General features: G+C 48.9%; 4 protein-coding genes across 4 annotated transcripts; 2 read left to right on the forward strand and 2 right to left on the reverse strand.

Moving 5' to 3' along the window:
* Positions 1-2308: 2308 nt before the first annotated feature.
* NUF2 (NUF2 component of NDC80 kinetochore complex) lies at positions 2309-12205 on the reverse strand. The gene is made up of 13 exons (XM_065746717.1): positions 12068-12205; positions 11834-11908; positions 10719-10795; positions 10037-10098; positions 9477-9574; positions 8824-8897; positions 7511-7607; positions 7092-7154; positions 6434-6571; positions 6028-6168; positions 5099-5274; positions 3218-3353; positions 2309-2569 (listed from the first exon to the last, which is right to left on the reverse strand). The coding sequence occupies exons 1-13, from the start codon at positions 12188-12190 to the stop codon at positions 2420-2422; spliced, it is 1410 nt and encodes a 469-aa protein (XP_065602789.1). The 5' UTR covers positions 12191-12205; the 3' UTR covers positions 2309-2419.
* A 419-nt stretch (positions 12206-12624) lies between these two features.
* Positions 12625-13913, forward strand: LRRC52 (leucine rich repeat containing 52). Its single transcript, XM_065746927.1, has 2 exons — positions 12625-13246; positions 13660-13913. The coding sequence occupies exons 1-2, from the start codon at positions 12625-12627 to the stop codon at positions 13911-13913; spliced, it is 876 nt and encodes a 291-aa protein (XP_065602999.1).
* A 620-nt stretch (positions 13914-14533) lies between these two features.
* Positions 14534-19564, forward strand: MGST3 (microsomal glutathione S-transferase 3). Its single transcript, XM_065744484.1, has 6 exons — positions 14534-14586; positions 16627-16750; positions 17280-17353; positions 17709-17766; positions 18724-18796; positions 19338-19564. Exons 2-6 carry the CDS (start codon positions 16634-16636, stop codon positions 19445-19447), a joined length of 432 nt encoding a protein of 143 aa, XP_065600556.1. The 5' UTR covers positions 14534-14586; positions 16627-16633; the 3' UTR covers positions 19448-19564.
* A 721-nt stretch (positions 19565-20285) lies between these two features.
* Positions 20286-26264, reverse strand: ALDH9A1 (aldehyde dehydrogenase 9 family member A1). The gene is made up of 11 exons (XM_065743547.1): positions 26095-26264; positions 25653-25798; positions 24725-24854; positions 24288-24422; positions 23909-24105; positions 23023-23163; positions 22486-22674; positions 21910-21997; positions 21446-21587; positions 20810-20922; positions 20286-20612 (listed from the first exon to the last, which is right to left on the reverse strand). The coding sequence occupies exons 1-11, from the start codon at positions 26261-26263 to the stop codon at positions 20518-20520; spliced, it is 1545 nt and encodes a 514-aa protein (XP_065599619.1). The 5' UTR covers position 26264; the 3' UTR covers positions 20286-20517.
* Between the last annotated feature and the right edge of the window lie 121 nt (positions 26265-26385).

A 26385-nucleotide genomic window follows, 5' to 3' on the forward strand; every position in this document is an offset into this window, starting at 1 on the left:
GAAACTCAGCTCTTAGAGTCCTTGCTCTTCTTCTGCATTGGGAGCAAGGGATAAAAGAGCAAAATGCTTCACGGTAATAAAATAATAAAAGTGAGCCTTCTTGGGCTTCATTCAAGGGGAAATCACATCTACAACCTCCCTTCTCCCAGAGCGAGGGATGTAAACCTATTGATTGTATTGCGGTATCTGCAAGGATCTGTCCCACGTTAGGCATCGCAGGTATAACCCCCTCCAAGCTGCAATGACTGCCCAGCAGCTTTCCACGCAGAAAATGGGACCAAAGTGAACGGGACCGAGCCGCACCGCAGCACTCAGCGATCCCCCCCGCTTCCGCAGCGCCGCTCCCTGCGCCCACAGCGCCACCACGCGGCCGCGCTCCGCACTGCAGGCAGAGCGGCCCTGAGCCGGCCCTGCTGCCCGGGCACTGAGCATCCGAGATGCTGCGCAGCAGGAGATGCACAAGCACGTTTTTCTAAACTGACAGAGCTGTGAGGAAGAAGGGGACAGGCTCTAGCAGGGTCTGCTATGACAGGACAAGGGAAAGCGGTTTCAAACTGAAAGATTTGGATGGGATAGAAGTAAGGGTGCATCCCACAGAGGTGGGGGTGCCCCATCCCTGCAGACAGCCAAGGTCTGGCCGAGTGGGCTCTGAGCACTGAGGGGTGCCCCTGTTCAGGGCAGAGCAGTGGGACCAGATGGCCTTTAAGGGCCCCTTCCAACCTGACAGGCTCCATGACACTACTACACTGTACGTGAAAATCCAACTATGAATATAAACATCACACCAAGCTGAACAGCACTTGCTAATACTCTATTTCCATTAAGTAAGCCAAAGGGAAGGCTACATAGGTCTCCTTCCACTAAGTCTAACCTGTCTAGTTTCTTCTGTAAGCTTCATGATACATTCCTGTCACTTAATTTGCTTATTTTAAAAGACTAGTATGAAATTAAGGAGTTGCACAGACTTTATTTAGGCCTTGGCAGAAGGTTATAGGCATTTAGACAGATGTACTGCTAAAAGAAACAAGCGTAAAAGAAGATTTTGAATGGCACTGCCCTCTTGAGGGAAATGGAGCTCTAGTGCCTTAGCAAAGCCATTCTTCCTGCACTGCTATTCAGGTCACGCTAGAACTCCCCCCCAGTGCCTTGCTGTATGGCTCAAGATGAGTTTTAGCTCTTGAAAGGCAGGTAGCTTCACAGCTGGGAATCACTTATCTCTGGGTAAAGTGTAGCTTTGGTTATGTTTTGCTTATAGGTATTTTGGGTACAACTAGACAATCCCCTCTGCAGGCACAAGAGCCTACTGGAAAGACAGAAACCTGTCCCTGGAAACCAGCAGTTTCACTTCACCGTGAATTGCAGCCTTTTATTTTTACTCAACAGCTGTTCTCAGAAAACCTCTGAGAGCAGGAACCAGAATCTAGCAGTTACTTGGCCCCACACATTCCTAATCTGAGCTACACAGGCTTATACACAGCCTGGTAAAACATGTGTGTCCAATCTTCTGGTGTGCATGGGCTGCACTGAGTAAACAGGACTTGTCCTGGGCTCCGTGTACAACCTCGAATCCTCTCCTCTTCATGAGGGAAAACTTCAGTGGTACACATTCCTACAAATGTACAATCAAGCTTTATTTTCCACTTGGAACATTTCAAAGAGTCAGATGAGAGAGCGGGGAAGACAAAAAGCATAAGAGAGAAACAGGGTTAAATATCCTCATGTCACCTATTTTATAAAATAACATCTCTTGAGACAATTGAAAAGCATTCCCAAAGCACTGCAGCAAACTAAGCACCATCACAAGTTAAACTCCAGATATTCATCGAGTTTGGGGGTTTGTGTGGGTTTTTTTTTTGTAAGAGGACTAAAAACCCAAGCACAGATGAGGATCCCATACCACCCAGAGTAGAAACGAGTTCTAGCAGCTAGTTAACACTACTGTACTTAAGGGTATAACAGCTGTGGCTAGGAAAGTTGGTATTTACACAGATGCTCCACCAGGATTTAATTCTACTTCAGTCATAGAAGTAGAATATTGGATGCAGAGTTGAAGATAAGGCAGTAATAGCCATCCAGGCCAGCTCAAAGCACCAGGTCATCCAAGATTAAAATCTGCAAAGTGTCTCTAGAAAAGCAGAATTTTGTCTAAATGCCAAACAACTTGGTGTTGGCAAGACTCAGATTATTACTGCTAAAACCAGGTACTGGCCAAAACAATACAGACAGCCTAAACAGTATTTCTTCACCCCCAACAGCATGCTAAGGACACTACAGTCTGTCTAGAAAGTCAAATACGTTCTGTCACAGTTTTTGACAAAGTTGTTTTTTTGCCTGGAATAATTCTCCATCTCACACAAAGCACAAGTTGCTGAGTTGGTATCTGAAGGAAAACAGAAGCAGAACACAAGTGAAAGCAGGTCTAAAAACTACTTCCGGGACTCTGAACTCTAAGCAGTCCCTTCTGCAGTTCAGCAATTTTATCTTCTCTTGAGGCTGCATAATTCTTGGCTGTCTTTATGAGAGAATCGTGACGCTTCTCCAATCCAGCCTTCAGGTTTTGGTATATTTCCTAGGAAGGTAAAACGAAACAGAAAAAACACCACACACAACTCCATCAGAAAAGATAAACGCTTATAGAGCATAAACCATAAATGAGAGTGGCCTCATGCAACTTCAAAGTTATTGCTTCTTTGGCATACAGGATACAGGGAAGGTACAGAACAGACTAAGACCAAGAGCAGCCACAAGCAAAACCCCAGTATTACCATCTGTTGTATAACTCTGGTGCACACAACAGATTGTCACAATATTCACACCAGTGCAGAGTAACTCAGAATGGAGCAGTATCACCAAGACCTCTGCCCCTACAGCTGTCCTCCCAGCACAGGCATAACATTATCTGCCACAGACAGGCATGGAAAGACAAGTTCAGTTTCAGCTCTTAAAGTACTTCCTTTCAGTATCTCTTCCCACATTTGCAAAGTCCATTTCGTCCACATACCACATATAGCATGCAGACATATCACAAACAAACCCCAGCACTGCAGCAGAACCACAAGGGCTCTCTCCCCCAGTATCCATTCAAACCAACACCTGCTCAGCTTGCTTTTAAGGCTCACAAGAAGGATTTTATCCACATAGACCAAGCTGAATATCATTTTTCAGAGTACCAAACAGATTTTCTTCAGAAGAAAGAAATAAACCCTACACAACTCACTTTAGCTTTCATTTCTTCCTTTTCTGCGTTCTCATTCAGCTGCTGGATTTTGAACCTTGTCTGCTGGATTTCCTTCTGAATTGCTGTCACTTTATCATATACAGCACCCCTCTTCTCCTGAACTCTGTTAAAATACCTGAAGGAGAGAGAAAAGAGATGAGTAGTGCACTACTCAACTAATTCCAGAATAAACTTAACCCCATAAGCCAAACCAGCACTTTATGAGCACGAGAAGTGCAGTTTCTATAGACAATCCTGTGAAGAGTTTACTTGCTCTGAAAGCACAATTAGGAGATTTGGACATTTGTCTGATCATCTGCAACAGCAAAGGTACAAAAAAAAAAAAGAATGAAAACTTGAGTTACAGGAATCCACTGAAGCCCTTCAGTTGCTGTGAAGCAAAACAACTGCTATGACTCCAATTGAACTGACCCAGTTGCAATATCCAGCTATCTGCAGGCTTCATCTTTAAGCCTTTGTAGTATAGATGTGGGTAGAGAGCCTGGACCTGGGACCCACTGTAGGAGGCTGAAAGCAATACAGTTGCATTTGGTGTTTCTGCACAATCAGAAGTCACATTCTCCTGAGCTTCAGATCCCCATGTTCCAACCATCTGTGAATATTATTTCACAGTTCTCCCAAGCTTGCAGGTAAATTTAGCTAGCTCCAGCTGTAAGCTGCCATGTAATCAGCAGTGTTACTGTGGGAACAGGAGAGCTGCAGAAAACACTTAACACTTTATACCAAGCATTTGCACAATAATTACAGTTGGAACTGCAGCAGCTGCTTTCTCTGAAGACTGGGCTGAAATCACTCAAACTTTGAGAGCATACTCATATCTTTCTACCTCAGGGGAACAGCGAGGACACATTTTCTTATTCACCAGTGAAAACTCTTGTTTTCAAATCAAGGCTACCACCCTTTCTTTCTTATCAAAGCATCTAATTTAAATACTCAAGGGAAATACCTAGCATATTAGAAACAGATAAATTGGCAGCAACATCTACTACTGAGGAGCATTAGACTATTATTTTCATTCTTTAATTAAAAGCTACTTTTCCTTCCAATCTCCCTTTAGCTGATACAATGCCCTACATGAAGAGCAAAGGATGCCAAGGAATCCTGCTGCCTTTCAACATGACAGACTTAGACTCCACTCTCAGCAATATGAAAAAAAGCTTTCTTTCACCTTATTTAAGCTACCCCAGCCAACAACTTCCCATATCCCTTTGCTTCTCAGTATACAAAAGCATTATATAATGAGCTTTCTCAGTTCAGCACACTGAGCATCAGGGAAGCCACGACCTTACAATGCCACACTTTGCTACTGCAGAAGTGACTGCTGTGCTGTAAACACTGCTCTGCAACTTGCCTTTAGCATACAGTAGAAAGGAAGATGGGCTAAGAGGCTTTGATCAAATGACACTTTTCCTTTTGTTTTAGAAGCATCATGTCAGGATAATGCTCCTCTGAGAGACGAGCCCCATTTCCCCATGGGTCTTGAACATCTTTGATAATGAGCAAAAGTGGCAAGGGAAATTATGAAAAATTCATGAAAGGCAAATGGGGCTTTGTTGAAGTCTGATAAGTTAGAAAATTATCCCAATGTGACATTCTCTTTAAGAAGATAAAAGAATCAAGAATAAGCATTATAAATTAAATTAGTGATCCAATAAAAGAATCGCTGTCAAGTCACATTGCAATTATTGATTTGAGACCCCAAGTCCCTGCCTGCAGCACTACTGGTCTTCATACCAAGCTATCCCACATCACTCATTTCCCTCTTAGTGCTAAGCTACGTGTTTGTACCAGGCATGAACACTGGTAGCACATAACGAAGACATAAAGCAGCATCACGCAGAAACATCAGCTCAGCCTTACTCAAATACAGTGTGCTTATATTGCTCAACATCCTCACGCTTCTTTTTTATCCTTATTTCAGCTGTAGACAGCCTCTCATGTTTTGCAGTGACTAGTCTCTTTAAGGACATTTCATCCGTCTTCCCTTTTTTCAGCTCTATTTGAGCACTCTCAAGCTGGTCTTCCAGATTCCTCACCTACAGTGTATAGAAAGCATTGAAATAAATTAAAGTGGGGAAAATAATCAGAATGATATATCAAATTAGAAGTTCCTTAAGATCAGAATAGTCTTCCAGCTTTTTAAAGATCGGATAGCTGACCAGCTCTCCTCACTATATCCCAGTTTATCTAATTAGAAATACATTTGAATGCACAAGCTGTTATTTGTATCACTGTTAGAAGCTACTGCGAGTTCTGCTATAGCTCTTAGGCTATGCTCTTATGAACATGTCATACTAATACCTCAAAAGTCTACATGCTTATTTCCTAAATGTTCCTAACTGCCTTCTCACAGTTTAGTAGTAACTAGCAAGGTACTCTGTGACCAGCATTTCAGCAGCAGTTTAACTTCATAACATCAATAAATACTTGAGAGATGAAGTAATACTGAAGTAACAGTTTTCTGCTCTAGTTTCAGTTCTGTGTGCAGAAGAAAACAGATCTTGCTTCATTCCTCTTCCATCATTTCCTACTATCAACCCCAAGACAACAATTTTAGGTCAGGTATCTATGGCAACAAAGCCTGTGACCATTAAAAGTGGTCAACAGTACATTAGTGACACACAGCAAAGCAGCAGCTGTTTTACTGCTGTTTTCATAATAGGGTTTTTAACTTATCCAAATCTTTCTTTTGTGGGCAGATAAAAGAGAGCAGGTGTTTACCAACCATCACTTGACTTGGACTGACATTAAAGTTCTCCCTAACCAGGTTTAATTTAGGTATTACAAACCTCTGATAATACACTGGCCAGTCTTTCCACATTTGCTGCCTGTCTTTCCATCTTCTTCTGATATAACTGCACCTCCAATTGGCATGATGGCAGAACTTCAACCAGGTCTCGATAACCTTCATATTTCTCAATGACCTCTTGCTTTAAAGAGAAAAATTATTAATAGGAGAGTTCAGCAGATACTGTGAACATTGGATTGTGTATATTGATTTATGCCCATTGCCTTCTTGGTAGTATTTGAACAACCTGGTCTAATGGAAGTTGTCCCTGCCTGTGGCACAGGAGAGTGTGGAAATAGATGATCTTTAAGTATAAGTTACTCAGAAACAAGTTAAAGACAATGGAAGCTCAGTAAAATGCACTTTTAATTTAATACCTCCTCACGTGAAGGGAAAAAAAATCTCACCTTGGATTTCTTGAGTTTCTTCACAGTCTCTTTCATGAGTTCCTTATAATTCTTCAGTTCCTCTGGACTCTCCACGATTTTTGATTTCAGCTGCTCTTGTTCTTCTTTCAAAGTCGCTATTGTCACTTTAAGTTCATTCTAGTTACAAAAACAAAAGCACTTCTGATCATTTATGGTGCCACTTGTAAAGAGGAATTGTGAAACATGGTTTGCACATTCTAACAACTAGACATCTTCTAAGTCATTCCTCATTAGGAAGTCCATTAAAAAATTCATCTGACCATCATCACTATTTCCAGTCAAAACAATTAACTTTGCTCCTTGAACACACTCCAATATTGGTACAGCACCAAGATGTAAGAACAGTATTTAACCTAGTGCTTCACAGAACACCTGCCAGCTAATGCACATGGTAAGCAGCTCTCTCCTCCAGAGCTCCTCACCTAGGAGGACTCAGGCAGTCACTGCAGAGTTTCAAAGTCAGCTGTGATGCTCTAAATGAGCAATGCACTTCCCATGAAATGAATGAGAAACAGTTCTTAAAAGAAGAACAAACCCGCAACTAGTAATCACATTATCTAGCTCCAAGAATAACCTAACCTTACAAAGATCATCTATTAGTTGAATTAATAAGCTACAGCCTACAGAGGTTACTTACCAGTTTTCGGGTCCTCTCTGTAATATCTGACTTCTTTTGTGAAATCACTTCCTGCAGTGCTGCCTAAGGAGACAAAGAAAATAAAAACCTTGAAATAAGCATCACTACAACTACAGCATCCTTCATCCTTCTATTAGACATGTATGAAAGGTCTCACTGGTGGTGTCTTTGGAGCACCACAACCAGAATACAAAATTGCAGTCTAATTGCACTAACACAAGGCCCCCAGAATACCAAAGTCAAGCCCACAGTCAACATTAAGCCACGTCTCTGCCATAAATAAAGTAAGTAACATCAAAAGGAAAAAAAATAAACCTAACCACACTTTTCTCCTCCACCTCCAACGCAGTTGGAAGAGGTTACCTAAGAGATCTTAAGGACAAGTTGCCATTGCTGGGAAATACACAAAGAGATCATACTGTTTTCCGACGATAATCATGGCTTAGAAGTTGCTCCAGTTCTTGAATGTCATCTGACAGTTGCTTGAACTCTGCTTGCTGTTCCACTGGAACAGTGCTAAGCAAAAAAATAAAGACAGACAGTTTCAGCATCATTATAGTCAGCTCAGCAGAGTACAGCAGGTGAAACAGTCCCTTTCTCCTAGGGGTTTACAGCCAGCAACATCATGGATCAAGTCAAAACACTCAAATTCATACAGCTCACTTCCTTTGGCCTATAAAGCTTTGTAGGCAAAAGATCATCTTAAGAACTATTTCAGAAATAGGTGGTACAGGCTTAAGATAGGACTGCACATTTAATAATGTTAAATAAAAAAGGACATGAAAAGAATACATCCACCAATTTTGTTGCTTGGACTTATGAAATCTGTATAATATTACTATGTGCCAGAGGAAGTCTGTACTGAGATAGAACTATAGCTAGTTAGAGAACCTCCTGCCTTGCACATACTGAGAGCAGTTATTGGCAAAGAAGCTTTCTGTTTTGAAAGCAATCTTGGGAGCTAGCCATCTTCCAATCTATCACCTACAAGCAAAACAAAACTTAATGGTGCAAAGGCATAGGCCGTAGGACTAAATTACCTGAAACAGAACCGGGCAAATGTGTCAAATAACTGAGGAAAGCAACTTTACCCATCCATTAAGATTAACTTCCTAGAGCTATATAAGCAATAAGACAGATCACTAAGAACAAACCACAGCATCGAGTTTCACTTTAGTCCCTCCAATATACAAACCAGAGTATCTTCTCAAAGCAACTACACAGCCCCAAAGCCACATTTTTATTTCCTATCAGCAACATTTCCAGCCTAACACCATCAGAACTATTTCTACAGCTGAGTGCTGCACAACCAAAACATCTCTATACTTGCTGGCTTATTTCCCAGCAGCTAAGTTAGACAAGGGCCAAAGAAGAAGTCAAGCCTGCTCAAATTAAAGATTCCTAAAGGAGCCGATCCAAGCATAGAGAAGTTTTTCTCCTTTGAAAAGGAAGTAATAATACATGTGGGTGCACGTGGTGAGGGCTCGTAATGGAGAAGCTAGTGAGCTGAAAGAAAAATAAAGGAAAGCAGGCTATGAATTTCATTCCCATTAACAAAGATCCATCAGTGTCTTGATCTATTGCATCCACACACTTAAATTCTGCCACCCATAACAGTACAGCCTCACAAGGAAAACACATTACTGAACACAATCACATCCCTTACAGATAAAAGTTTCTTTTAGTCTATATCAGATAGAAAAATCCTGCGACCTTCAGTCCTTGTACTCACTTTAGTTTCTCCAGCTTCGTTTCCAACTCCTGATTTGCTGTCTCCAGTTGTTGATGTTTCTCCATAGCAGATTTCTGCAAGTTAAACAGTCAGAATTTTTTATTTTAGGAGTTTCTCCTGAGCTCTGTGAGACCCCTGCTCATCATTTCACATGACACGCGTGATCTCTGAACTACTGAGATATTCAGAAGAGAAACCACCTGCAGTTCTAGCTTCAGCCCAACAGTCACTACATCTCTATTTCCTCAAAACAATTGGAGGTGTCAAACCTTCACTTACAAGGCTGAACTATCAAATAAGTTACTGGGAAAAAAATTCAGCTGACAGCTTAAGCAGTAACTCAGCCATGGTACCAAGCAGAAACCTTTACAATGCCAACAAGGCCAGCCACTCACTCTTCTGAACTGACATGTCTCCCTAAGGGCATTGCAAAGTTCCACATGGAGCCACTTACACAAGTTGTGTTTGCTTGATGTGTAATGTGGCTGCACAAGAACTTTTAGCAAACAGGTATTGCTTTTATTGCTCGGCTATACTTAAGATTCTCACGTTACTTTAGGATGCTGTTGAAAAAACACAACCTCTACGTTCCCAATCGTAGCTTAACATTAAGTATACTTAAGCACGTGGAGTAACATGGCACCCAGGCTTACATAGTTGAGCTGCAACTCCAAGTAGGCCTCGCGTCGGCATTCTCTGAAATGTACAAAGTTGAGAATGCCACTCAAGAAGCGAGCTGTCCTCTTTGCCTCTGAAATGGAAGTTACAAACCATCACTACTTCAGTCTCTGCACACGTTGGAATTGCTTTGAGAAAGCTGGGCAAAGCATCATTCAGAGGAGAGACAAATTCCAAGAGAGAATACACATTAGCAGTTTCCCTGTCTACCTTGTAAATATTTCAGAGGCTGCAAGAGAAGCAGCTATGAGCTTACAAGGTCTCAGCAATCCTATGCTATTTAACAAATTAAAAAAAGACACCTAATAGAAAGATTAATAACACACAGCCTCACTGGGCCAGCCTACAAAAGGAGGAAGGTGGGGAACTACTCATTAAAACCACCTTGTCTAAAGACCATCTTTAGGGTCAGATGAGTAGCTGATGGCCAGGGACAGATCACCTGACCAGGGACAGATCACATGGCCAGGAGAGCCTAGATAGCAAGCAATGTCCCCAGCCCAGGAAACACAACACTTCCAGTGCATTTGCTTACTTGGATTTATAATATCAGCAATCTGAAAGTCGTTGATCCGGCACACCGGAAGGAAACGTTCCCTGCAAAGAAACAGAACGTAACCTCATCTTCAGTGATCACTACTCAGTTTTTGCACTACAGACTCAGACTGAAACCAGATAACGTCCCCTCAACGCACAGAGCAGGACTACGTGAGCACAGCAGCATTAAGAACCTGGATTCTTACAGCATCTCTTAGGTTGTCTTTAAAGAGAATACTCTCTACATCAGATTAAGAGATTCCTTCACTTAACTGAGGGAGTAGATGAACCCATTAAAAACAAAAACAAAGCTTCAAGTCTAATGCTCACATCACTTCAACAGACACATCTAAGCAGAACTCACACAAGTACCCAAGATCCTTCTGCTGGGTGCTTCAATCCGTTAAAGTATTAGAGTTTGTGTAGTTTTGCATTGTTTGGGTTTTTTTTCTCCTAAATAAAAATAAAATTATCCTCCCCACAGGAGGCTACATACAGTTAAGCTAACATATTTTGCCTGCTGGGAATTAAACTCTATTGCCACACTGCTGTCTCCTATTCACCTGAAGATTTTGCTTTGCTCATAGCCAACAAGCAGTGGAACTGCCAACCACCAGAGCCCCACTAATTCTAACAATTCTCTATAAAGATTCCATTTACAAGGGCAATCTTGTACTTACATATGAATAAGGAGATTACAGACGGGAAGAAAGCCTTCATATATCTGTGGATACACTATATCAACGTTGACTGGCATCTGAAAAGTAAAGAGAACCAATACATAATCATTTATGGGAGAAGACAGAGGTCTGCTCCCCCAGTGTAAGACCATTGAATTAGACAAGGATAGTCTCCCCAGCTATGGTAAACACAAATTAGAGGCAGAACAATGTCATCAAGTTAATTAGTAGATTATTTTTAATTCTCACTTTCAGGAATCCATCCCTGATTAGCAGAAGATAAATGAAGTGCTAATCAACAAGGTACCAGTTAACCTAGGCCACCAACTGCACCTCCCATTGCTTTCCTTTCAATTAACAGAGTAGAAGCAACCAACATTAATAGCACCATTTACTTCTCCTCTAACCCAGTCTAAAGGTCCTTCTAAGAGACCCTCATCCAGCCATGGTCAAAGCCACATTCCCAGGAAGACCATATGTTTTTCAGTTGTTTAGTTTTTTTTTCCCCAAGGCCCTGAGATTTGACAGCCCTCAATAAGGCCCCCCTTCATCAGCTCATGCTGCCCCACTATGCCTTACACATTCTTCTGGCACCTTCAGCATACCAGAGAAGGATTCATAGGAGGGGGAGGCTCTCCACATAGACTTTACTCTTACAGTCTATGTGAGCTCCTCTTGCTTCTGTAGGAGAGGAGGCATTCTCCTCACCATGAAAACAAATCAATAATAATTTTAAAAAATAAATGCCCAGAAGCTACGCGCACAAAGCCAGTATTCACTGCTATACATGTCTTCAGCTAGGTGCAGCTAGCTTTCAGACAAGGAAGGATGCCCAAATCAGCTTCTCACACACAAACAAAGCCTCAGCAACAGACTACAGCTCATGGAGTGCCTTTGCTTGGAATGGACCCACAAGGAGCACAACACAAACCAAAACCCAAACCTCACACGTACAAGGTACTGTACACCAAGTTCTCTGCAATCACTGAGCCTTCTTAAGCTCCACCTGCCATCTTCTAGTGTGGTGAGACAAGGGAGATCCTTCAGTGCTTTGTTTGGAAAGCACAGTTCTGCTTTCATTTTGCGTTACATTATCCCTGCTGCAATGCACGTACCATGTAGAAGTGCTCCAGGCGGATCCCGTAGACTTTCTGCAGGATTCTTATGAAGATCATGTGCAAGACTTCAGGCTGAGGGAGGAAAGGATACAAATCAGCACTTCGCTCCGGAGCGGCGCCTTCTAACGCACAAAGCAGCAAAAGCTACTCGCAGCTCAGGCCCTAGTTACAGTACTGCCGCATTCACGCGTCGCTTTATGGTCACGCGGCCCACAGCGGCCCCTCACGCACCTTGAGAGTGGCGAACAGGTCGGCCTTGGTGAGGTTGCGGGCTTCGGCTCCCACCAGGACGTGGCTGCGGAGGTAAGAGATTATATCATCGGGGCTGTAGCGGGGAAACGTCAGCACCTCCATCCCAGCTCCAACCGCCGCTCCGCGCGCCGCTTCAATCTGGCGGGCGCGCCGCGCTGGCCTATCAGCAGCGGCGCTGGCCTATCAGCGGCGGCGTTGGCCTACCAGCGGCAGCGCTGGCCTATCAGCGGCAGCGCTGGCGGGTGGGGGCGGGACTTTTCCTCATGCTCTGCCTCCTGGCGGCCGTTAGGGGCGGGGCCATCTGAGGCGCTGAGGGGAGTGGCGGGAAGTGCTCGCTGTGGGGAAGGCGTGAGCGGGATTGAGAGCGAAGCTGGCGGTTCGAAAACACCAAGGTCGGCCACAGAGCCGTTGCCCGGCTGTTGGTGGTGGCACAGTGCCCTAACGAGGGGCTCAGCTTCCAGCCCGCCAGCGAGTCGGCGAGGTAGAGCATGTCCCAGTAGACATCTGTCTCCTCAGCGCCCCGGGAGCAGCTGGGCATGTCGACCTGTGTGGGCACATGGAAGCCGCTGAGCCTCGTGTTTCTTTTGGGGATGGCAGTGGGGGACGTGGGCTGCCCGAGCGGGTGCAGCTGTGGGTATCTGGAGGTGAACTGCACGGGGCGACAGCTGCAAGAGTTCCCCTCCGCCATCCCGCTGGACACGAGGCAGCTGATCCTGGCAGCCAACAACGTCTCGTACCTGCCAGCTGTGGAACTGAGCTTCTTGGCTGACCTGGTGTACCTGGACTGCCAGAAGAACCTCTTGGGGGATGACCTGGATTTCACATTTGTCGGAGTGGTCAAGCTCGTCTACCTGGACCTCAGCTTCAACAATCTGACACAGGTCACCTTCAGCACCTTCTCGCAGCTCCCCAGCCTGGTGGTGCTGAAGATCTCAGACAATCCCAACCTTGTAGTGATCGAGAAGGATGCTTTCGCCAACAACACCTGGCTGAGGCACCTGGACGTGAGCCGAACCGGTTTAACATTCCTGGACGCCAGCACCGTCCAGGACCTGCCCTACCTGAGGCTTCTGGGGCTCTCTGACAACCTGTGGCACTGCAGCTGTTCCTTTTTGGACTTCATCACCTGGATGACAGAGAGCAGTGTTCATTTTCCAGGTGAGGGCTGTGTGAGCAGAACCCCTCTTCTCCCCATTCTGTTCCCATGTGCAGTGGACAGGGCCCCTCTAATCTCTTTTCCTTGAGCTCATTGTGGCTGTGCATCCCATCGTCTGGTGTTGCACAAAGCATGCACCCTCCACCCTCAGTTACACCTGCTCACATCCTCAGGACAGTAAGGGAGGTACAGAACACCTCGGGAGGTGTCTCTGTGCCTGTGAGTCCACAGTGCCCACAGTGCCAAGAATGAGGAGCGTGATGTGGCTCAGGGGAGATGTGCTCTGGGAAAGCTCTTCTCTGAGTGTCCTGCCTTTTCTCCATCTGCTCTTTTGTTGCTGCTGCAGTATCGTGTGTCTGTAGTGGCCTGTCAGAGACAGACACGAGGCTCTTGCTTTTGCTTTTCTCCTCTGCAGATGCTGATAACATCACCTGCCACACGCCAGAAGCCCTTCGTGCCTTCAGGATGCCTGCAGCAGAGGTACAGCTGCACGCCAGCTGCCAGACCCACCTGCACAAGCAGGACTACATCTTTCTGTGTTTCATTGGCTTCTGCATCTTCTTTGCTGGCACTGTGGTGGCCTGGCTGGCTGGCATCTGTGCCGTCATCTACCAAATCCGCAGCTCAAAGGAGGAGGAGGAAGAGGAGGAGGAAGATGCAGTCACTTAGGGTCAGCCCTACAAAGGCCCTTCTGAGTGATTTCCCAAACTTATGCCCCGCTTTATATGCTTTTCTCTTTTTTTTTTTTTGAAGTGACAAATAAAACCACAAGAGAAGATAATCTCACTGCTGTCTTCTCCTCTCTGCCCCACACAGCAAAAGACACCGCCCGTCCCCCTGTACCTCCGCTGGTCTGTGAGCACTTACACACCTGAGCTCGTGACGCTAAAAGTGGATTTATTTGGGATGTAAGAAATACCTCTTACACACAGTCCAAGCGTTCTTGGAGATGGCTTTTGTTTCCGTCCCAAAGTCCCAGGGCTGCACGTTCAGGGCAGAACAAAGGGAGGTGTAAATAAGATCCTTCAGATCACTAGCACAGGTAACTGCCAGCGGCAGTATCCGCTTACACGAACAAGTGCAGCGCTCCACGTGTGAAGCACTGGCTTCTCATCCGAAACCAGCTGGATCTGATGGGGGGGGGGGGAAAGGGGGGAAAGCAGGATTTTAGCAAGCACGGCCTAAATTAATACACCGTCTTACAGCCATTAAACTGAAGCAGCACAGAGCTAACCCCCACCCCCATGCCGGAGCGGGGTGCCCCGCCCGGGGGCGCGGCCACAGCCGGCCCGGCCCCACTCCGCCCCGCGGTGTCCCGGGCTGCTCCGCGCCGCAGGCTGCGGTGAGTGTGGGCCGGGGGGGCCGCTTCGGGGCACGGCGGGGCCTGCGGGAGTTTGGTGGGGGGAGAGTAGAGCCCGTGCGGCGGAGCTCCCCCGCTCAAGGCGGGACAAAGGGCTCTGCGGTCTGGGGGTGGGGGGGAAGGCTGGGCTGGTGTGCGATCGGAACCCGAGCAGGCTTCATCAGTCTGCTGATTGATAACAGCGAGGATTAGAGTTGATTATGTGTGACTGTAGGGTTTGGGTGCCTCCAGGAAAGCTGGGGAGGGACTTTTTATGAGGGCCCGACGCAACGGGACAGGGGGAAACGGCTTTGAACTGGTAGACGGCAGATTCAGAGGCAGATTTAGACTAGATCTGACGTAGAAATTCTTTACTGTGAGAAGGCACTGAAGCATTCCAGGCCAGGTTGGACGGGGCTGTGAGCAGCGTGTTCTGGTGGGAGGTGTCCCTGCCTGTAGCAGGGGGGTGGAAGTAGGTGATCTTAAAGGTCCAACCCAAACCGTTCTGTGATTCTGTACACAGCGAACTTGGGAAGAATTGTTGCTGGGAGCGCTTTTGCAGCCCTCAGCCCGTGCTGTGTCATGCTCCGGTGTCCCTTGACTGTGTGGGTCCGGCCCAAGACACTGCTGCATGGAAGATGCAAGTGGAGGCTTGTGCAGGGCAGCAGCGCTTGTCAGCAAAGTCCTTGCGGCTGTGGACAAAGGTTGCTGAGCTGCAAAAGCATCAGGGAGCAGCCACAAGGAGTGCCGGCAGGAAAGGCACAATGACTTTGATTTGCTTTAACTCCAGGTTACCAGAGCAAAGGTTTGCTGTGTGGCTTTAGATTAGCAGTACAGGTAGCAGCTTTATAACACCTGGCTCGATGCTTCCTGCAGCTGAATGGTACTTTTTGCTACCGACATAAAAGATACATCCTCCCCCAGATTACAGCTTTATGAATAAAGACAAAAGGCTTTGTCCTTGCTGCTGAGGGCAAGGACGAGCGTGGGATGTCAGGGGGAAAATAAAACCACTGACCTGCTCTGCCAGGTGGGAACGACCCACACCTTCCACATGCCGTCTCACCTCTGTCACATGTGGGAGCAGCTGATATTTTTTGACTACTTTAGGGTTTCCAGCGTTCTTATTAATAATTCTGTACCAACCTGCACGTGGACAGAGCCTGAAGTAATTCTCACTCCAGCAGTAATAATCTCTTTGCAATTAAGGGGTAAAAACCTTTGTTCCCTGAGGATTGATCCTCTGCGAGCAGTGCTGTTGCAATAGGAGGGCTGGCTGCACTGCTTCCTCAGTGTGTCATGTTCTTCCCCTGTGCTGACAGATTGTGCTGCTGGGACAGTGCCAGAGACACCAAGGCCTCGCTACATCACTGAAGCAGGCTTCTTTAGGGTTTAATTTCCAACCTCTCTCTCGTTCTCACAGCATGCCTGGCCATTCCTAGTTTGGCTGTGAGCTTTTTGGGGTGGTGGGACAAGAACTGGCTGTGCTACTCAAGCTGGAGTTGAACGAGGGCTTTATGTCACTTTGCACAGTGACGTGATTATATTTGCTGACCTGGTCTTCAGTCTGACTGTGGAGTCAGTCCCGAGAGCAGGTCCTGCCTGCATCTTGTGCACAGGATGAGGTAGGCAGCAGCAATCACCACAACTCCTTGATTTGAAGCAGGGGGAGGACCAGACTGCAGGAAAGGAGGAGCATTTGGTGTGTTAGTGAGGACAGGGGCGTCATGGGATGTGGTCAGACAGACAGAGCTGATGGGCTCTGTAGGGATCTCTAAGCCACACTAGAGACATCTGCCACTGCCCACTCACACTTAGTGATTCTAAGGCTTACCTGACTGGACTTAAGCAGGGAACCCTGCCTGTGGTTTGTGTTTCTTAATACCCTGCAGATACCCAAAGGTAATCCTTTCCTTTAGCCAGTTCTCATGCTGGGATAACTCTCAGCAATTCTTAGGCCCGTGCACGTACCCACACACATTTCAGCAAGTGTTGAGCTCCAGTCCAACCCTGAAATAGTAATGGGCTGTCTTTTTCTCACAGCACCAAGATGGCTGTTCTCTCCAAAGAGTATGGCTACGTAATCCTGACAGGGGCTGCCAGCTTTGTCTTGGTGATGCATCTTGCTGTGAACGTGGGAAAGGCCCGCAAGAAGTACAACGTGGAGGTGAGTCCCTCTTATCAGTCTCCAGCAGAGGGCCCTGGGATGTCACAGCCTGTCTGCAGTGGAGCTTCAGCCTGCCCACGCCAATCTTCCTTCTTCTTCCCCTCCCTGACCCAGAAGGGCACACAGCCCTTGCCTTCCTTAGCTGCACTGCTGCAGATATGAGTGGTGACACCTTGTTTATTTTTGGATGACCTGCTGACCCTTCCTGCCTCACAATGTGAGTGTGGGAAGGACAGAGCTGGCATTCCAGCTCTCCAAACTGGAGCAGACACATGGCAGAAGTCAGGGTTTGCCAGATAAGGTGCACGGCACTGAGCCGAGAAACAACGATGAGCAAGAAACCACACAGCCTGTTTCTCCCTGCAGAGGAGGCAGACAGGGTTGGGAGCAAAGAGATCTCAGTGGTACACAAGCAGCTGTGGGCAGGGAGTCGGGCTCTAACTTGCCACAGCACTGCACTCCCTGGGGAAAGGTGCTGCAGTGCATGCACCTCGGTCACTCACGCTCTGCTCTTGGCTTTCTTTGGCAGTATCCAACCATGTATAGCACGGATGCTGAGAACGGGAAAATCTTCAACTGCATCCAGCGTGCACACCAGAACACGTGAGTACCACGTGTGGGTCTGTACTGCCCCAGTCTCCTCAGGGAGAGGGCTGGGCTCACCCAGCTAACACAAGCTGGGCTGCTGGGAGGAACAGCTCCGGGGTTAGCTGGTGGCAGGCTGTGTTTAGCAGTGGGTCAAAGCACAGAGGGGAAGGAGCGGATGGGAACAGAGCTGATGTCTGTGCGTGCTGCGGTTCAGCCTCTGGCCTCATCACTGAGCACAGCTTTCTTGGGCATGGAGACTAACAGCCGGGCCTATCAAAGACCCTGGCAGGGGATGTTTGCAACTCTGCATTTCAGACATTCTCTTAACAGGCTGCTTGAAGACAAATATAACGTTCTGTCTTATTTTCAGACTGGAAGTTTACCCTCCCTTCCTGTTCTTCTTAGCCACTGGTGGAATCTACCACCCGGTAAGTGATGGTGGTGTACAGGTCCACACAGCTGAACATGACTCAGGGCAAGCAAGAAGCCAGGCTCACCCCGCTGGAGGCAGCCAGGCTGTTTCCCTAGCCCCATCTCATTCCACAGCTGTGTCTCTTCTGAAAATGCAGTGGAACCACAAGTAGTTTCACCACTGATGCTTCAGCCAGTAAGCTGCTTTCCTTCCCCTGAGCATGCCTTGTGAGACAAACTGAAGCATCCACATTCTCCAGTGTGCAGGTGGGGAGTGCCCACACAATCCTACCTGCCTCTGTCAAGCCTGCAGGAGTATTCAGCAGCTGTTTTATAAAAGGGTGGGAACCTTTCACCTCCTTTTAAATGCACACCTTAAAGAAGAGTTTGTCTGATAAGAATAACTGGGGAACATGTTGATCTTTCCACCCACTTTCACCACCAGAGGAGGTGTGTGGAGGATGGAAAAAAAGGCCTGGATTGTTTCAAAATAAAAGACGTAGGATACTTCTGAGGAGGCAGGCATGTGGGAGAGACTAAAACCAGCAGCTTTTCTTCACCACCAGCAGACAAATCAGGTTCTGCTTGAAGGCTCCTTTTCAGAAAGAGAAGGAAGCAGCATTGAACAAACCTGGCAAACCAAAGTTGCAGTGCATCAAGCTCTAAATTAAGAGTCTATGTGGAAATCTCCCTGCTGCAGGTGTTGCAGACATACACCTGCCTGCAGCTGTGAAGCAGGGCTTGGGAGGCTCTGCAGCATAGCACCACAAGTGTCACGAAAATGATTCCAGTCCGACTGACTGTGGCCTTCACCATCAGCCCCACGCCTCTCCCAGGCTGGCTCCTAGTTGTCCTCGCTGGGTCAGGACCCACACTGTAGTTTGTGGTCGCTCCTTGAAGCAGGGCAGCTCTAACAGCTCAGCAGGTGCAAGCAGCAAGTGTCCACAGCTTTGATGCTTCCCCTTTCTTTGCAGCGGCTCTCCTCAGGGCTCGGCGTTGCCTGGATCCTTGGGAGAATCCTGTATGCCCACGGATACTACACAGGAGGTGGGTCTGTACAACAGAAGTTGCTTGGAAACTAAAGCCTCCTACTGTGGTCTCTGGGCTCTTTTCCTGCTGTTAGTAAGAGCACTGCTTTATAGGACAGACAGAGGGCAGCTGCACGGCACAAGCTGGAAGCTGCTGTTGTGCCTGGATTAATCTCTAGGTCCTGCTCCCTCTTTCATTTTCAGGATGGAATAATCTTTGATGGTATTTTTGACTTCTGTGCACACGTTCCCTGTGCAAGGGGAAGGAACTTAACTGAATCCAAGTATTTTAGGCCACTACTTCCCACGTAACTTGAAACAAACCACACTCTGGGGGGTGAATCATCTGGGGTATCTTGACTTTGCACTCCACTTGGGTCTGACACGTGCACAGCAGTGTCCCAGCCTTCCTTCCTGAAGGCGAGCTCGTGGTTTGTGAAAGCTAAACACACTCGTACTAACTCAAGGTAGTGCTGGGAAGGTGGAAGCTGCCCTGCATTGCTGGGAATAGCCTGGGTGAGAAAGCTGCAGTTGAACTGACGAGGCATGTCCTTTTCCAGAGCCAAAAAATCGAAGGAGAGGGGCCCTTGGTTCGGCTGCACTCATTGGGCTGGTGGGCACGGGCGTGTATTCAGCCTTCCAGCACCTGGGTTGGGTCTGCCAGGACTAACTGACCATCATCATGGCTGCCTGAGAAACCAGAGGGATTCCTGTTGTTGAACATTTCATTGCCTGTTTTTTTTTCTTCCTTGTTCAATAAAATGAAGTTGTCAGTTCTGCATTTTCATTCTGAAGTTCCAGAGGGCCATCTAAAGAAGTCAGAAAAGCAGTGTGGCTCTGGTTTTATAGGGCTATGGCAACCTGCCTATCAGGCAGAGTTGTTCCAGCTTTTCTGACTTTAAGACTGCTCTTCATTCACCAGCCATTTGTTTAACCTATACAACAGCCCAGCTTGCACTCAAACCCTTTTTCTGGGCTCCTCACTTCATGTCACTCTCCAATAAGACACTCTCAAACAGAGTCAGTATTTATTTGCTTGCTACAAAAGAAAAGATATAAATTTGCTGTTTCATCATCATACAACTCTCGTGTTTCTAAAGGAAGGCCTAGAGAAAGGAAATCAGACAGGTTTTGATTAAGGTGGGCAGCAATCTGGCTTATGTTAGAGCTCACTGCCCCTCTGACTGTGTGTAGAGACAATCTGCAGCACTGCCTCTCAAGGCAGCATCAGCTCACCATCCCCACAGTATCCTGTCCCACCTTGGAGGTGAGGCATAGATAAAAGACAGAACTTATGTTCACAAGTGTGCTAGAAGAAAAAAGAAATCCTACCCTGAAGGCTTTTACGTAGTCAGAGAAGAGACAGAGCCAAGAGCTACCGGACAGCCGTGTGCCTGGGAGCTTTAACACGCACTGAGCAGGGTTGTACTGTTACAAAGACAGAACTGAAACTGTCTGAGGGTGGAGGACAACGGTGTTAACGGGGGGAAGCAGCCTGGACTGGGCCTCTGCCACCACCGAGCCTCTGGTAGCTGCAGGTGCTGCTGCTGCTGAAAGCCAGGTCCCCGTCTCCACCAGACAGCACAGAGGAGGCCCACAGACCCAGCTCCAGGAGCAGGATGGCTAAAAGCTGCTCTCGTTCTTCCCCACCCCCAGGCACTTACAATTTTAGAGCACTTCACTGCAGTGTAAATGATCCACATCTCTGGCTGACGCTCTCCTGAGGCGGCCCCACAGCCGCTAAAACACGGATTCCACATCGCCCATCTCCACGCAGACCGTCTTCAGCTGCGAGTAGTACTCGATGGCCGCCCGCCCGTTCTCTCTGCCAAACCCTGGGGGGACAAGCCAGGAGTGAGTGCTGCAGTGGGCACGTCACCAGCAGTAATCCCTCTCATGTCCCGGTGCGGTACCCGTGCCCTTAGAGGTGCCCCAGCGACACGCTGACACATCTGTCATCACAGACATCCAGGTGCATCCTCAGCCCTGCATAAAGGAAAGCTGAGTCCAGCGAAGGCCAAACGTTGCTCACCTGATGACTTGTATCCCCCGAAAGGCAGCTCCACGGGGCTGATGTTGTAGTTGTTAATGAAGCACATCCCAGCCTTGAGAGCAGCCACTACCCTGTGAGCCTTCTGGATATCCCTGCAGGAAAAGGGCAAGGCAGCTGCAGCCCTCCCTCCCTTCCACCTCCTTATCCCCATGACCAGCAGGCTGCAGTGGTTTTCAGATCCCAGCTCCCTCCTCAGTCCTTCCCCATTCAGAATGTGGCACCTATTCCCAAGGACGCTCAGAGCAACATTTGATTTGAGAGGGCAGGACAAGGACACCAGCAGAGCAGATGACAGCAAGCAGCCAAGAGCCATCTTTCCATGCTTCCAGCAGCACGGCAGGCTCCTGGTGAACGTCTCCTGCAGGTGCAGGCAGGCAGGCAGGCAGGCCAAGTGCAGGCTGGAAGGAGCCTGAAGGACAGCTGGGCCCACCTTACCCCTTCAGGAAAAACCAGGAGGAGATGGGCAGTCATTTATAAAGTTCCCTTCTGGCACTGTCTCGCTACAGCTTTCCTGGAGGAGGATATCCATGCCCACACCAGTCACTGTGAGAGGAACGTCGAGTTGCTGCAGCATTCCCCTACTCCTCCCCTCCCTACACTGCTTCCCAGCTGTACCTGGTGAAGACACCACCTGCCAGGCCAAACTTGGTGTTGTTGGCTCTCTCCACGACCTCCTCCTCCGTGTCAAATGGCAGAATGGACATGACAGGCCCGAAGATCTCTTCCTGCACACACGTCATGTCGTCTGTGCAGCTCCCTGGAAGCACGGCAGCATTCAGAAGGAATTGTTAGTGGCAGAGCATTACATTCAGCAACCCAAAGAGCTTCTGGGATGGCACTCAGCACTGCACAGCCGCCCTGTCTCATCCAGCATGTGATGCAGCAAGGCACTGGCTGTGTCAGGGCACAGATTGCTCTGGACACCATTCATCCAGGTTCTGCAGCTGCCTTTAGTGCACCCATACACGTGCCTGCCCACACCACAGGCAGGCACAGAGATGGGTACACAGCTTCATCCAGAACAAGCTTTGCAACATCCACACAGAGAACCACAACGTTGCTAGCAGGAAGGATCATACCTAACACGCATGGTTTCATGTAGAAGCCGTTCTTCAGCTTCGGGTCATCTGGTACATACAGATCTCCTCCACACAGCACCTGAGCACCCTGAAAGAGAGGCAAGCACAAAGTAGGCAGGCACGCCCAGGGCATCCCACCCAGCTGCTGCAGCTCTGGCTGGCCAACACTCCCTGCTAGATTTACTCTCCCATCAGAGGAACCACACTGGGGCCTTTCCCTGGTGCCTCTCCAGGTCAAGTCTGCTGACAGAGCATCATTTTCCCCTCTCCAGCCCATCCCCAGGATTTGAATTTGGCTTTTGATCCTTTATATGCTTTCCACAACGAACAAAACTGGAAACAAAGTGAGGTAACAGCTGAGGGGCGTGAGCCACGAGCACAACTCAAGTGTGTGGATTCTCCCTTTTTACACAGGGGCAGTATCAGATGTAAAATCCTGGACACCTACTGAGTAATTCAGCCACTCCAAGAACACAGCTTATGGGGAGGTACAGGCAAGAAAGCAGTTACTGGTCTGCTGCCTGGGAAGAACAGGAGACGTTTCAGGGCTGGCACAAGGCAGCACTACAGTCTCACCTGCTCCTTTGCCTGCTTGATGAAGCGCTGGACACGCTCCAGGTGGGGCCGGTTGATGAGCGCTCCCATGCGCGTGTCCTCCTGAAGTGGGTCTCCAACTTTGATTTTCTGGGTGCGTTTCACCACCTCCTTTGTGAAGGTGTCCAGTATCTTCCTCTCCACAAACACCCGCGTGCCATTGCAGCACACCTGGAATACAGAGCAGGCTGCTCAGAGTAAGACACGCTGCACTCTGCTGCCCTTCCCTGCGTGGTTCCTGCTACACAGACCCTCAGAAAAGCCCCTTCATGGCTGCTAAAACAGCCAGCTTGTCCTGGGGACAGTGACACTCCGGGGACAGCAGGCAATCCTGCTCCTGACTGCACCAACAGTCCAACCTGGACACAGCCCTACCGATGCCACCAGGTGGCCAAAGTTCGTCAAGTCACCAGCACGAGCTGGCTGCTCAGTTCCCAGGGATGGAGCAGGTAAGCAGTTTAACCAGCAGGGTTACACAAAACCTGCAGAAAACAGGGGAACCCACACCTGAATACGCACCTCTCCCTGCGTGAGGAAGTTGGCCATGAGGGCTCCGTTCACGGCGTTCTCCAGGGAGCAGTCCGAAAAGATGATGAGGGGGGATTTGCCCCCCAGCTCTAAGGTCACTGGTTTGATGCCTTTAGCTGCCATCTCCATGATCTGACAGAAAAAAAGGACAGAGAGTGATGCAGGGGGGTCAGAGAGATCCGAGGGGAGGGCTACCACGGGACAGCAGCAGATGGTGCACATGAAGGACAAGCCGGCCATCTTAGGCTCTGTTTACTTCAGACCGTTTCCAGTCTCAGAGGGTTTCCTTTTTGTATAGAAACAAAACCAAAAAAGCCCTGAGGAGCCATCTGCAGGAAGTCTCACATCCAGCATGAGCCCGCAGGACAACTGGAACCGACTCTCTGTCACCACAGCACACAGGTACGCATACACAGGGGAGTTCAAGGGGCAACATCCCCCCCTCTTTCAACCCTCAACTTATTCTTAATTATTTTTTAGGGAGCATTTCATTTGTTGAGACTAAATTGAGGGTGGGAAATTCACAGAAAGCAGGCTACTTCTGAAGCCAGCAGGCTGCAGGCGCTCAGCTACCACTGCCAGAAGCATTCACACACTTCCCCAGCTGGTTCCCACAGCCTCCTCCCCACACAGATGCCCATTTTAGCAACTCAGAGCCCCCAGGTGAACGAGGGGGCTGCTCAGAAAGCCCCAAGTGCTTGAGCTCATGCCCAGTGCACTAACTGGGACCCCAGTGTAACGCTTCACGCTCCTTGCTCGTCCCCAGGCACGCCTCACCCTCACACTCCTCACACATGGCACATCAAGCTCCCCACCACACCAGGAAGGCTGGCACTACAAAACCCCCTGCGTCCCCCCAGTGTGACGGTGCCTTTACCTTGACGCCAGTGGGCACGCTGCCAGTGAAAGAGATTTTGGCCACATCTGGGTGGTGGCAGAGGAAGTGTCCCGTGGTCGCTCCGCCCTGCACCACGTTGAAGAGCCCCTTGGGCACGCCGGCCTCCGTGAAGATCTCTGCCAACTTCACCACCGAAATGGGGGTGAAAGGAGAGGGTTTGAAGACCATAGCGTTGCCTAAGGGAAGCCAGATGGAAACAAGGTGGGTTTAGGGAGAAAAAAAGCCAGATAAAAAACCCACATTTCCCAGGGTCGGGAACTCCATCCCCCAAGTCCCCGTCCCCCGCAGAATCCCCTGGCTTCAAAGAGGACTTTAAGTGAGCAGAGGGTCTGAGAGAGATCTGCTTTAGGGTCATTACCACATGCCAGGGCTGGGGCAGACTTCCAGCAGGCGATCTGGAAAGGGTAATTCCAGGCTCCAATCCCAACGCACACACCCAGGGGCTCTCTGCGAGTGTACCCAAAGGATCCCCCGGGAAGCTGGATGTGTTCACCTGCAAAGAGGACAAACAGATGGAGGTAAGAGATGAACAAAGCCCCTTCCTGTTTGGTCAGAGCCTCTGAGGCCAGATCTCACTTAGGCTGGAACAGACACAGCTTTTGCCCCAGCATGCAAACAGAGGGTGTGTCAGGGCCACAGAGCACAGCAGCATTAGGTAGAGATCTCTGAAAATATTCCCAGCATCTTCAGAAAAAGCAGTAGTGCATCTCTTAGAGAAACCAATGCCTCGTGCCGTGCTGTGGAAGTTAACCAAGGGATACCAGAACAGAGGGCAAACTGCAATAAAGTTCTCACCAGCCAGAGATCCCGCCAGTCCTGCGTAATACTCCAGGCACTGCCAGGATATGTCAATATCCACTCTGGCTTCAAAGATGGATTTCCCATTGTTGATGGTTTCCAAGGTGGCAATTTCATCTCTCCGTTCCTGCGAGGATCACAGCACAACGATAACACACATGAGCAGCCCGTGGTAGCACTTCACAAGGGGCTTCCCATGCTCACAACTTCCAAATCAGGCTCTGCCTCGAGTAATGATCACCTCTAAAATATACATTCCCAACTACCACTTATCAATTTGCCAATGGCAACTGATCATAGGGGGATGCCAAACAGATAGCTGCTGGGCTCCACTGCTGCTGAGGTCTTGCTTAACAGCTCTGCTTATCTGACAGACCAGCAAACCTGAACAGGGAAGACAGATGGTAAACAATGATTGGAATGCACAGAAATAAGGGAGGGGGACGAGCAAACAGCAACATCAGAATAGATGCAGAGGACTCAGCGAAGGACGAGCAAAGCAAGGCAGCTGGGAAGCATCCTTTAGCAGACTGCACCCTCTGTTTCTTACATGTGTATCTGGTGTGTGAGTTAAAAACAGCATTCCTGCATTTTTTATGGCTAAAGCAAGGCACTGCTGGGTCACAGGACAGCAGGCCCTGACAAGCTCAAAGTTCACCCATGTGTCAGTTACGCAATCTCAGCTTGGAAAATGCATGCCTTGCAAGACCTGGACTGGATGGCTTCAGCTTCATGTTTCCTCACAGCATGAAGAGGGCAAGGAACTATAGGACACTGCAGCATGATAAGACCAAGTGCCCTGCCCAAAGCACCCCACTGTCTGCTGGGCAAAGGTTGCTTCCAGCTCCCGCGTTCCTCTGGAGCTCCTGGGGGCACCACAGAGGGACAGAGGCATCCTGGTGGCACGCAGGGCCCTACGCCGTACCCGGATGATCCTGGCAGCCTCGAGCAGCACGCGGCAGCGCTCCATGCCTGATGTCTGGCTCCATGTCTGGAAGGCAGCCTTGGCACTCTGCACAGCCAGGTCCACCTCCTTCTCCCCAGAGCACAGCAGCTTGGTTATCACTCGGCCTGGGCACGGTGTCAGCACAAAACAACAAGTGAATCTCAGCAAAAGCCATCTCAGTCCCACCGCACAGCTTCACGGCTCCCACTCAAACCCGCTCGGTCGTGGCCGGTTTGCGAAGGAGATCCGCAGCCCAGGGGGACAAACCCAAGGCCCACCCTTCTCCAGAGCCCCTCTGCACTCACACATCACCTCCACTCTCTGCAGGCTTCTTCTTGAGCGTGCTACCCTCCCACCAGCAGCACCAGGACCCGGCCACCCCTGAGGAGAACGAACAAGTTCACGCTCCGCCTGCACGTACCCGTGGCCGGCTCGTACACGTCCTCGGCCTGCCCGCCGTCAGCAGGCTGCACGCGGCCGCCATCCCGGTAGTTGAGGGGCTGCTGGAGGGAGAAGGTACCGGTGGCGGTGCTCATGGCGAGGACGGGCTGCAGGCGGCGGAGCCGGGGCAGGAGGAGCGCCAGCACCATGGGACGGGCCGCGCACCGCCACGCCGCCAGGGGGCGCCGCGCCGCGCCTGCGCGCTGAGCGGAGGGGGGCGCCGCGTTGTAAAGCGCGGGCCGCGCTCGAGCGCCCCCTGGCGGCTCGGAGG

Source organism: Cyrtonyx montezumae, unplaced genomic scaffold, assembly GCF_038088225.1.
Source record: "Cyrtonyx montezumae isolate F1298 unplaced genomic scaffold, pur_monq_1.0 scaffold_1, whole genome shotgun sequence".
NCBI lineage: Eukaryota > Metazoa > Chordata > Aves > Galliformes > Odontophoridae > Cyrtonyx > Cyrtonyx montezumae.

What these genes read in the sequence shown, in the direction of transcription:
- LRRC52 (XM_065746927.1), top strand. Translation starts at nt 12,625, where the DNA reads ATGTCGACCTGTGTGGGCACATGGAAGCCGCTGAGCCTCGTGTTTCTT. An exon ending in GAGCAGTGTTCATTTTCCAG is followed by an intron (nt 13,247 to 13,659) that starts GTGAGGGCTGTG and finishes TCTCCTCTGCAG; the next exon opens with ATGCTGATAACATCACCTGC.
- ALDH9A1 (XM_065743547.1), bottom strand. Translation starts at nt 26,263, where the DNA reads ATGGTGCTGGCGCTCCTCCTGCCCCGGCTCCGCCGCCTGCAGCCCGTC. An exon ending in GCGTGCCCACTGGCGTCAAG is followed by an intron (nt 23,164 to 23,908) that starts GTAAAGGCACCG and finishes TTTTTCTGTCAG; the next exon opens with ATCATGGAGATGGCAGCTAA. An exon ending in CATGAAACCATGCGTGTTAG is followed by an intron (nt 21,588 to 21,909) that starts GTATGATCCTTC and finishes CCGTGCTTCCAG; the next exon opens with GGAGCTGCACAGACGACATG.
- NUF2 (XM_065746717.1), bottom strand. Translation starts at nt 12,190, where the DNA reads ATGGAGGTGCTGACGTTTCCCCGCTACAGCCCCGATGATATAATCTCT. An exon ending in TGCTGATATTATAAATCCAA is followed by an intron (nt 9,575 to 10,036) that starts GTAAGCAAATGC and finishes CTTCCATTTCAG; the next exon opens with AGGCAAAGAGGACAGCTCGC. An exon ending in AGGAAGAAATGAAAGCTAAA is followed by an intron (nt 2,570 to 3,217) that starts GTGAGTTGTGTA and finishes TTACCTTCCTAG; the next exon opens with GAAATATACCAAAACCTGAA.
- MGST3 (XM_065744484.1), top strand. Translation starts at nt 16,634, where the DNA reads ATGGCTGTTCTCTCCAAAGAGTATGGCTACGTAATCCTGACAGGGGCT. An exon ending in CTGGTGGAATCTACCACCCG is followed by an intron (nt 17,767 to 18,723) that starts GTAAGTGATGGT and finishes CTTTCTTTGCAG; the next exon opens with CGGCTCTCCTCAGGGCTCGG. An exon ending in CCACGGATACTACACAGGAG is followed by an intron (nt 18,797 to 19,337) that starts GTGGGTCTGTAC and finishes GTCCTTTTCCAG; the next exon opens with AGCCAAAAAATCGAAGGAGA.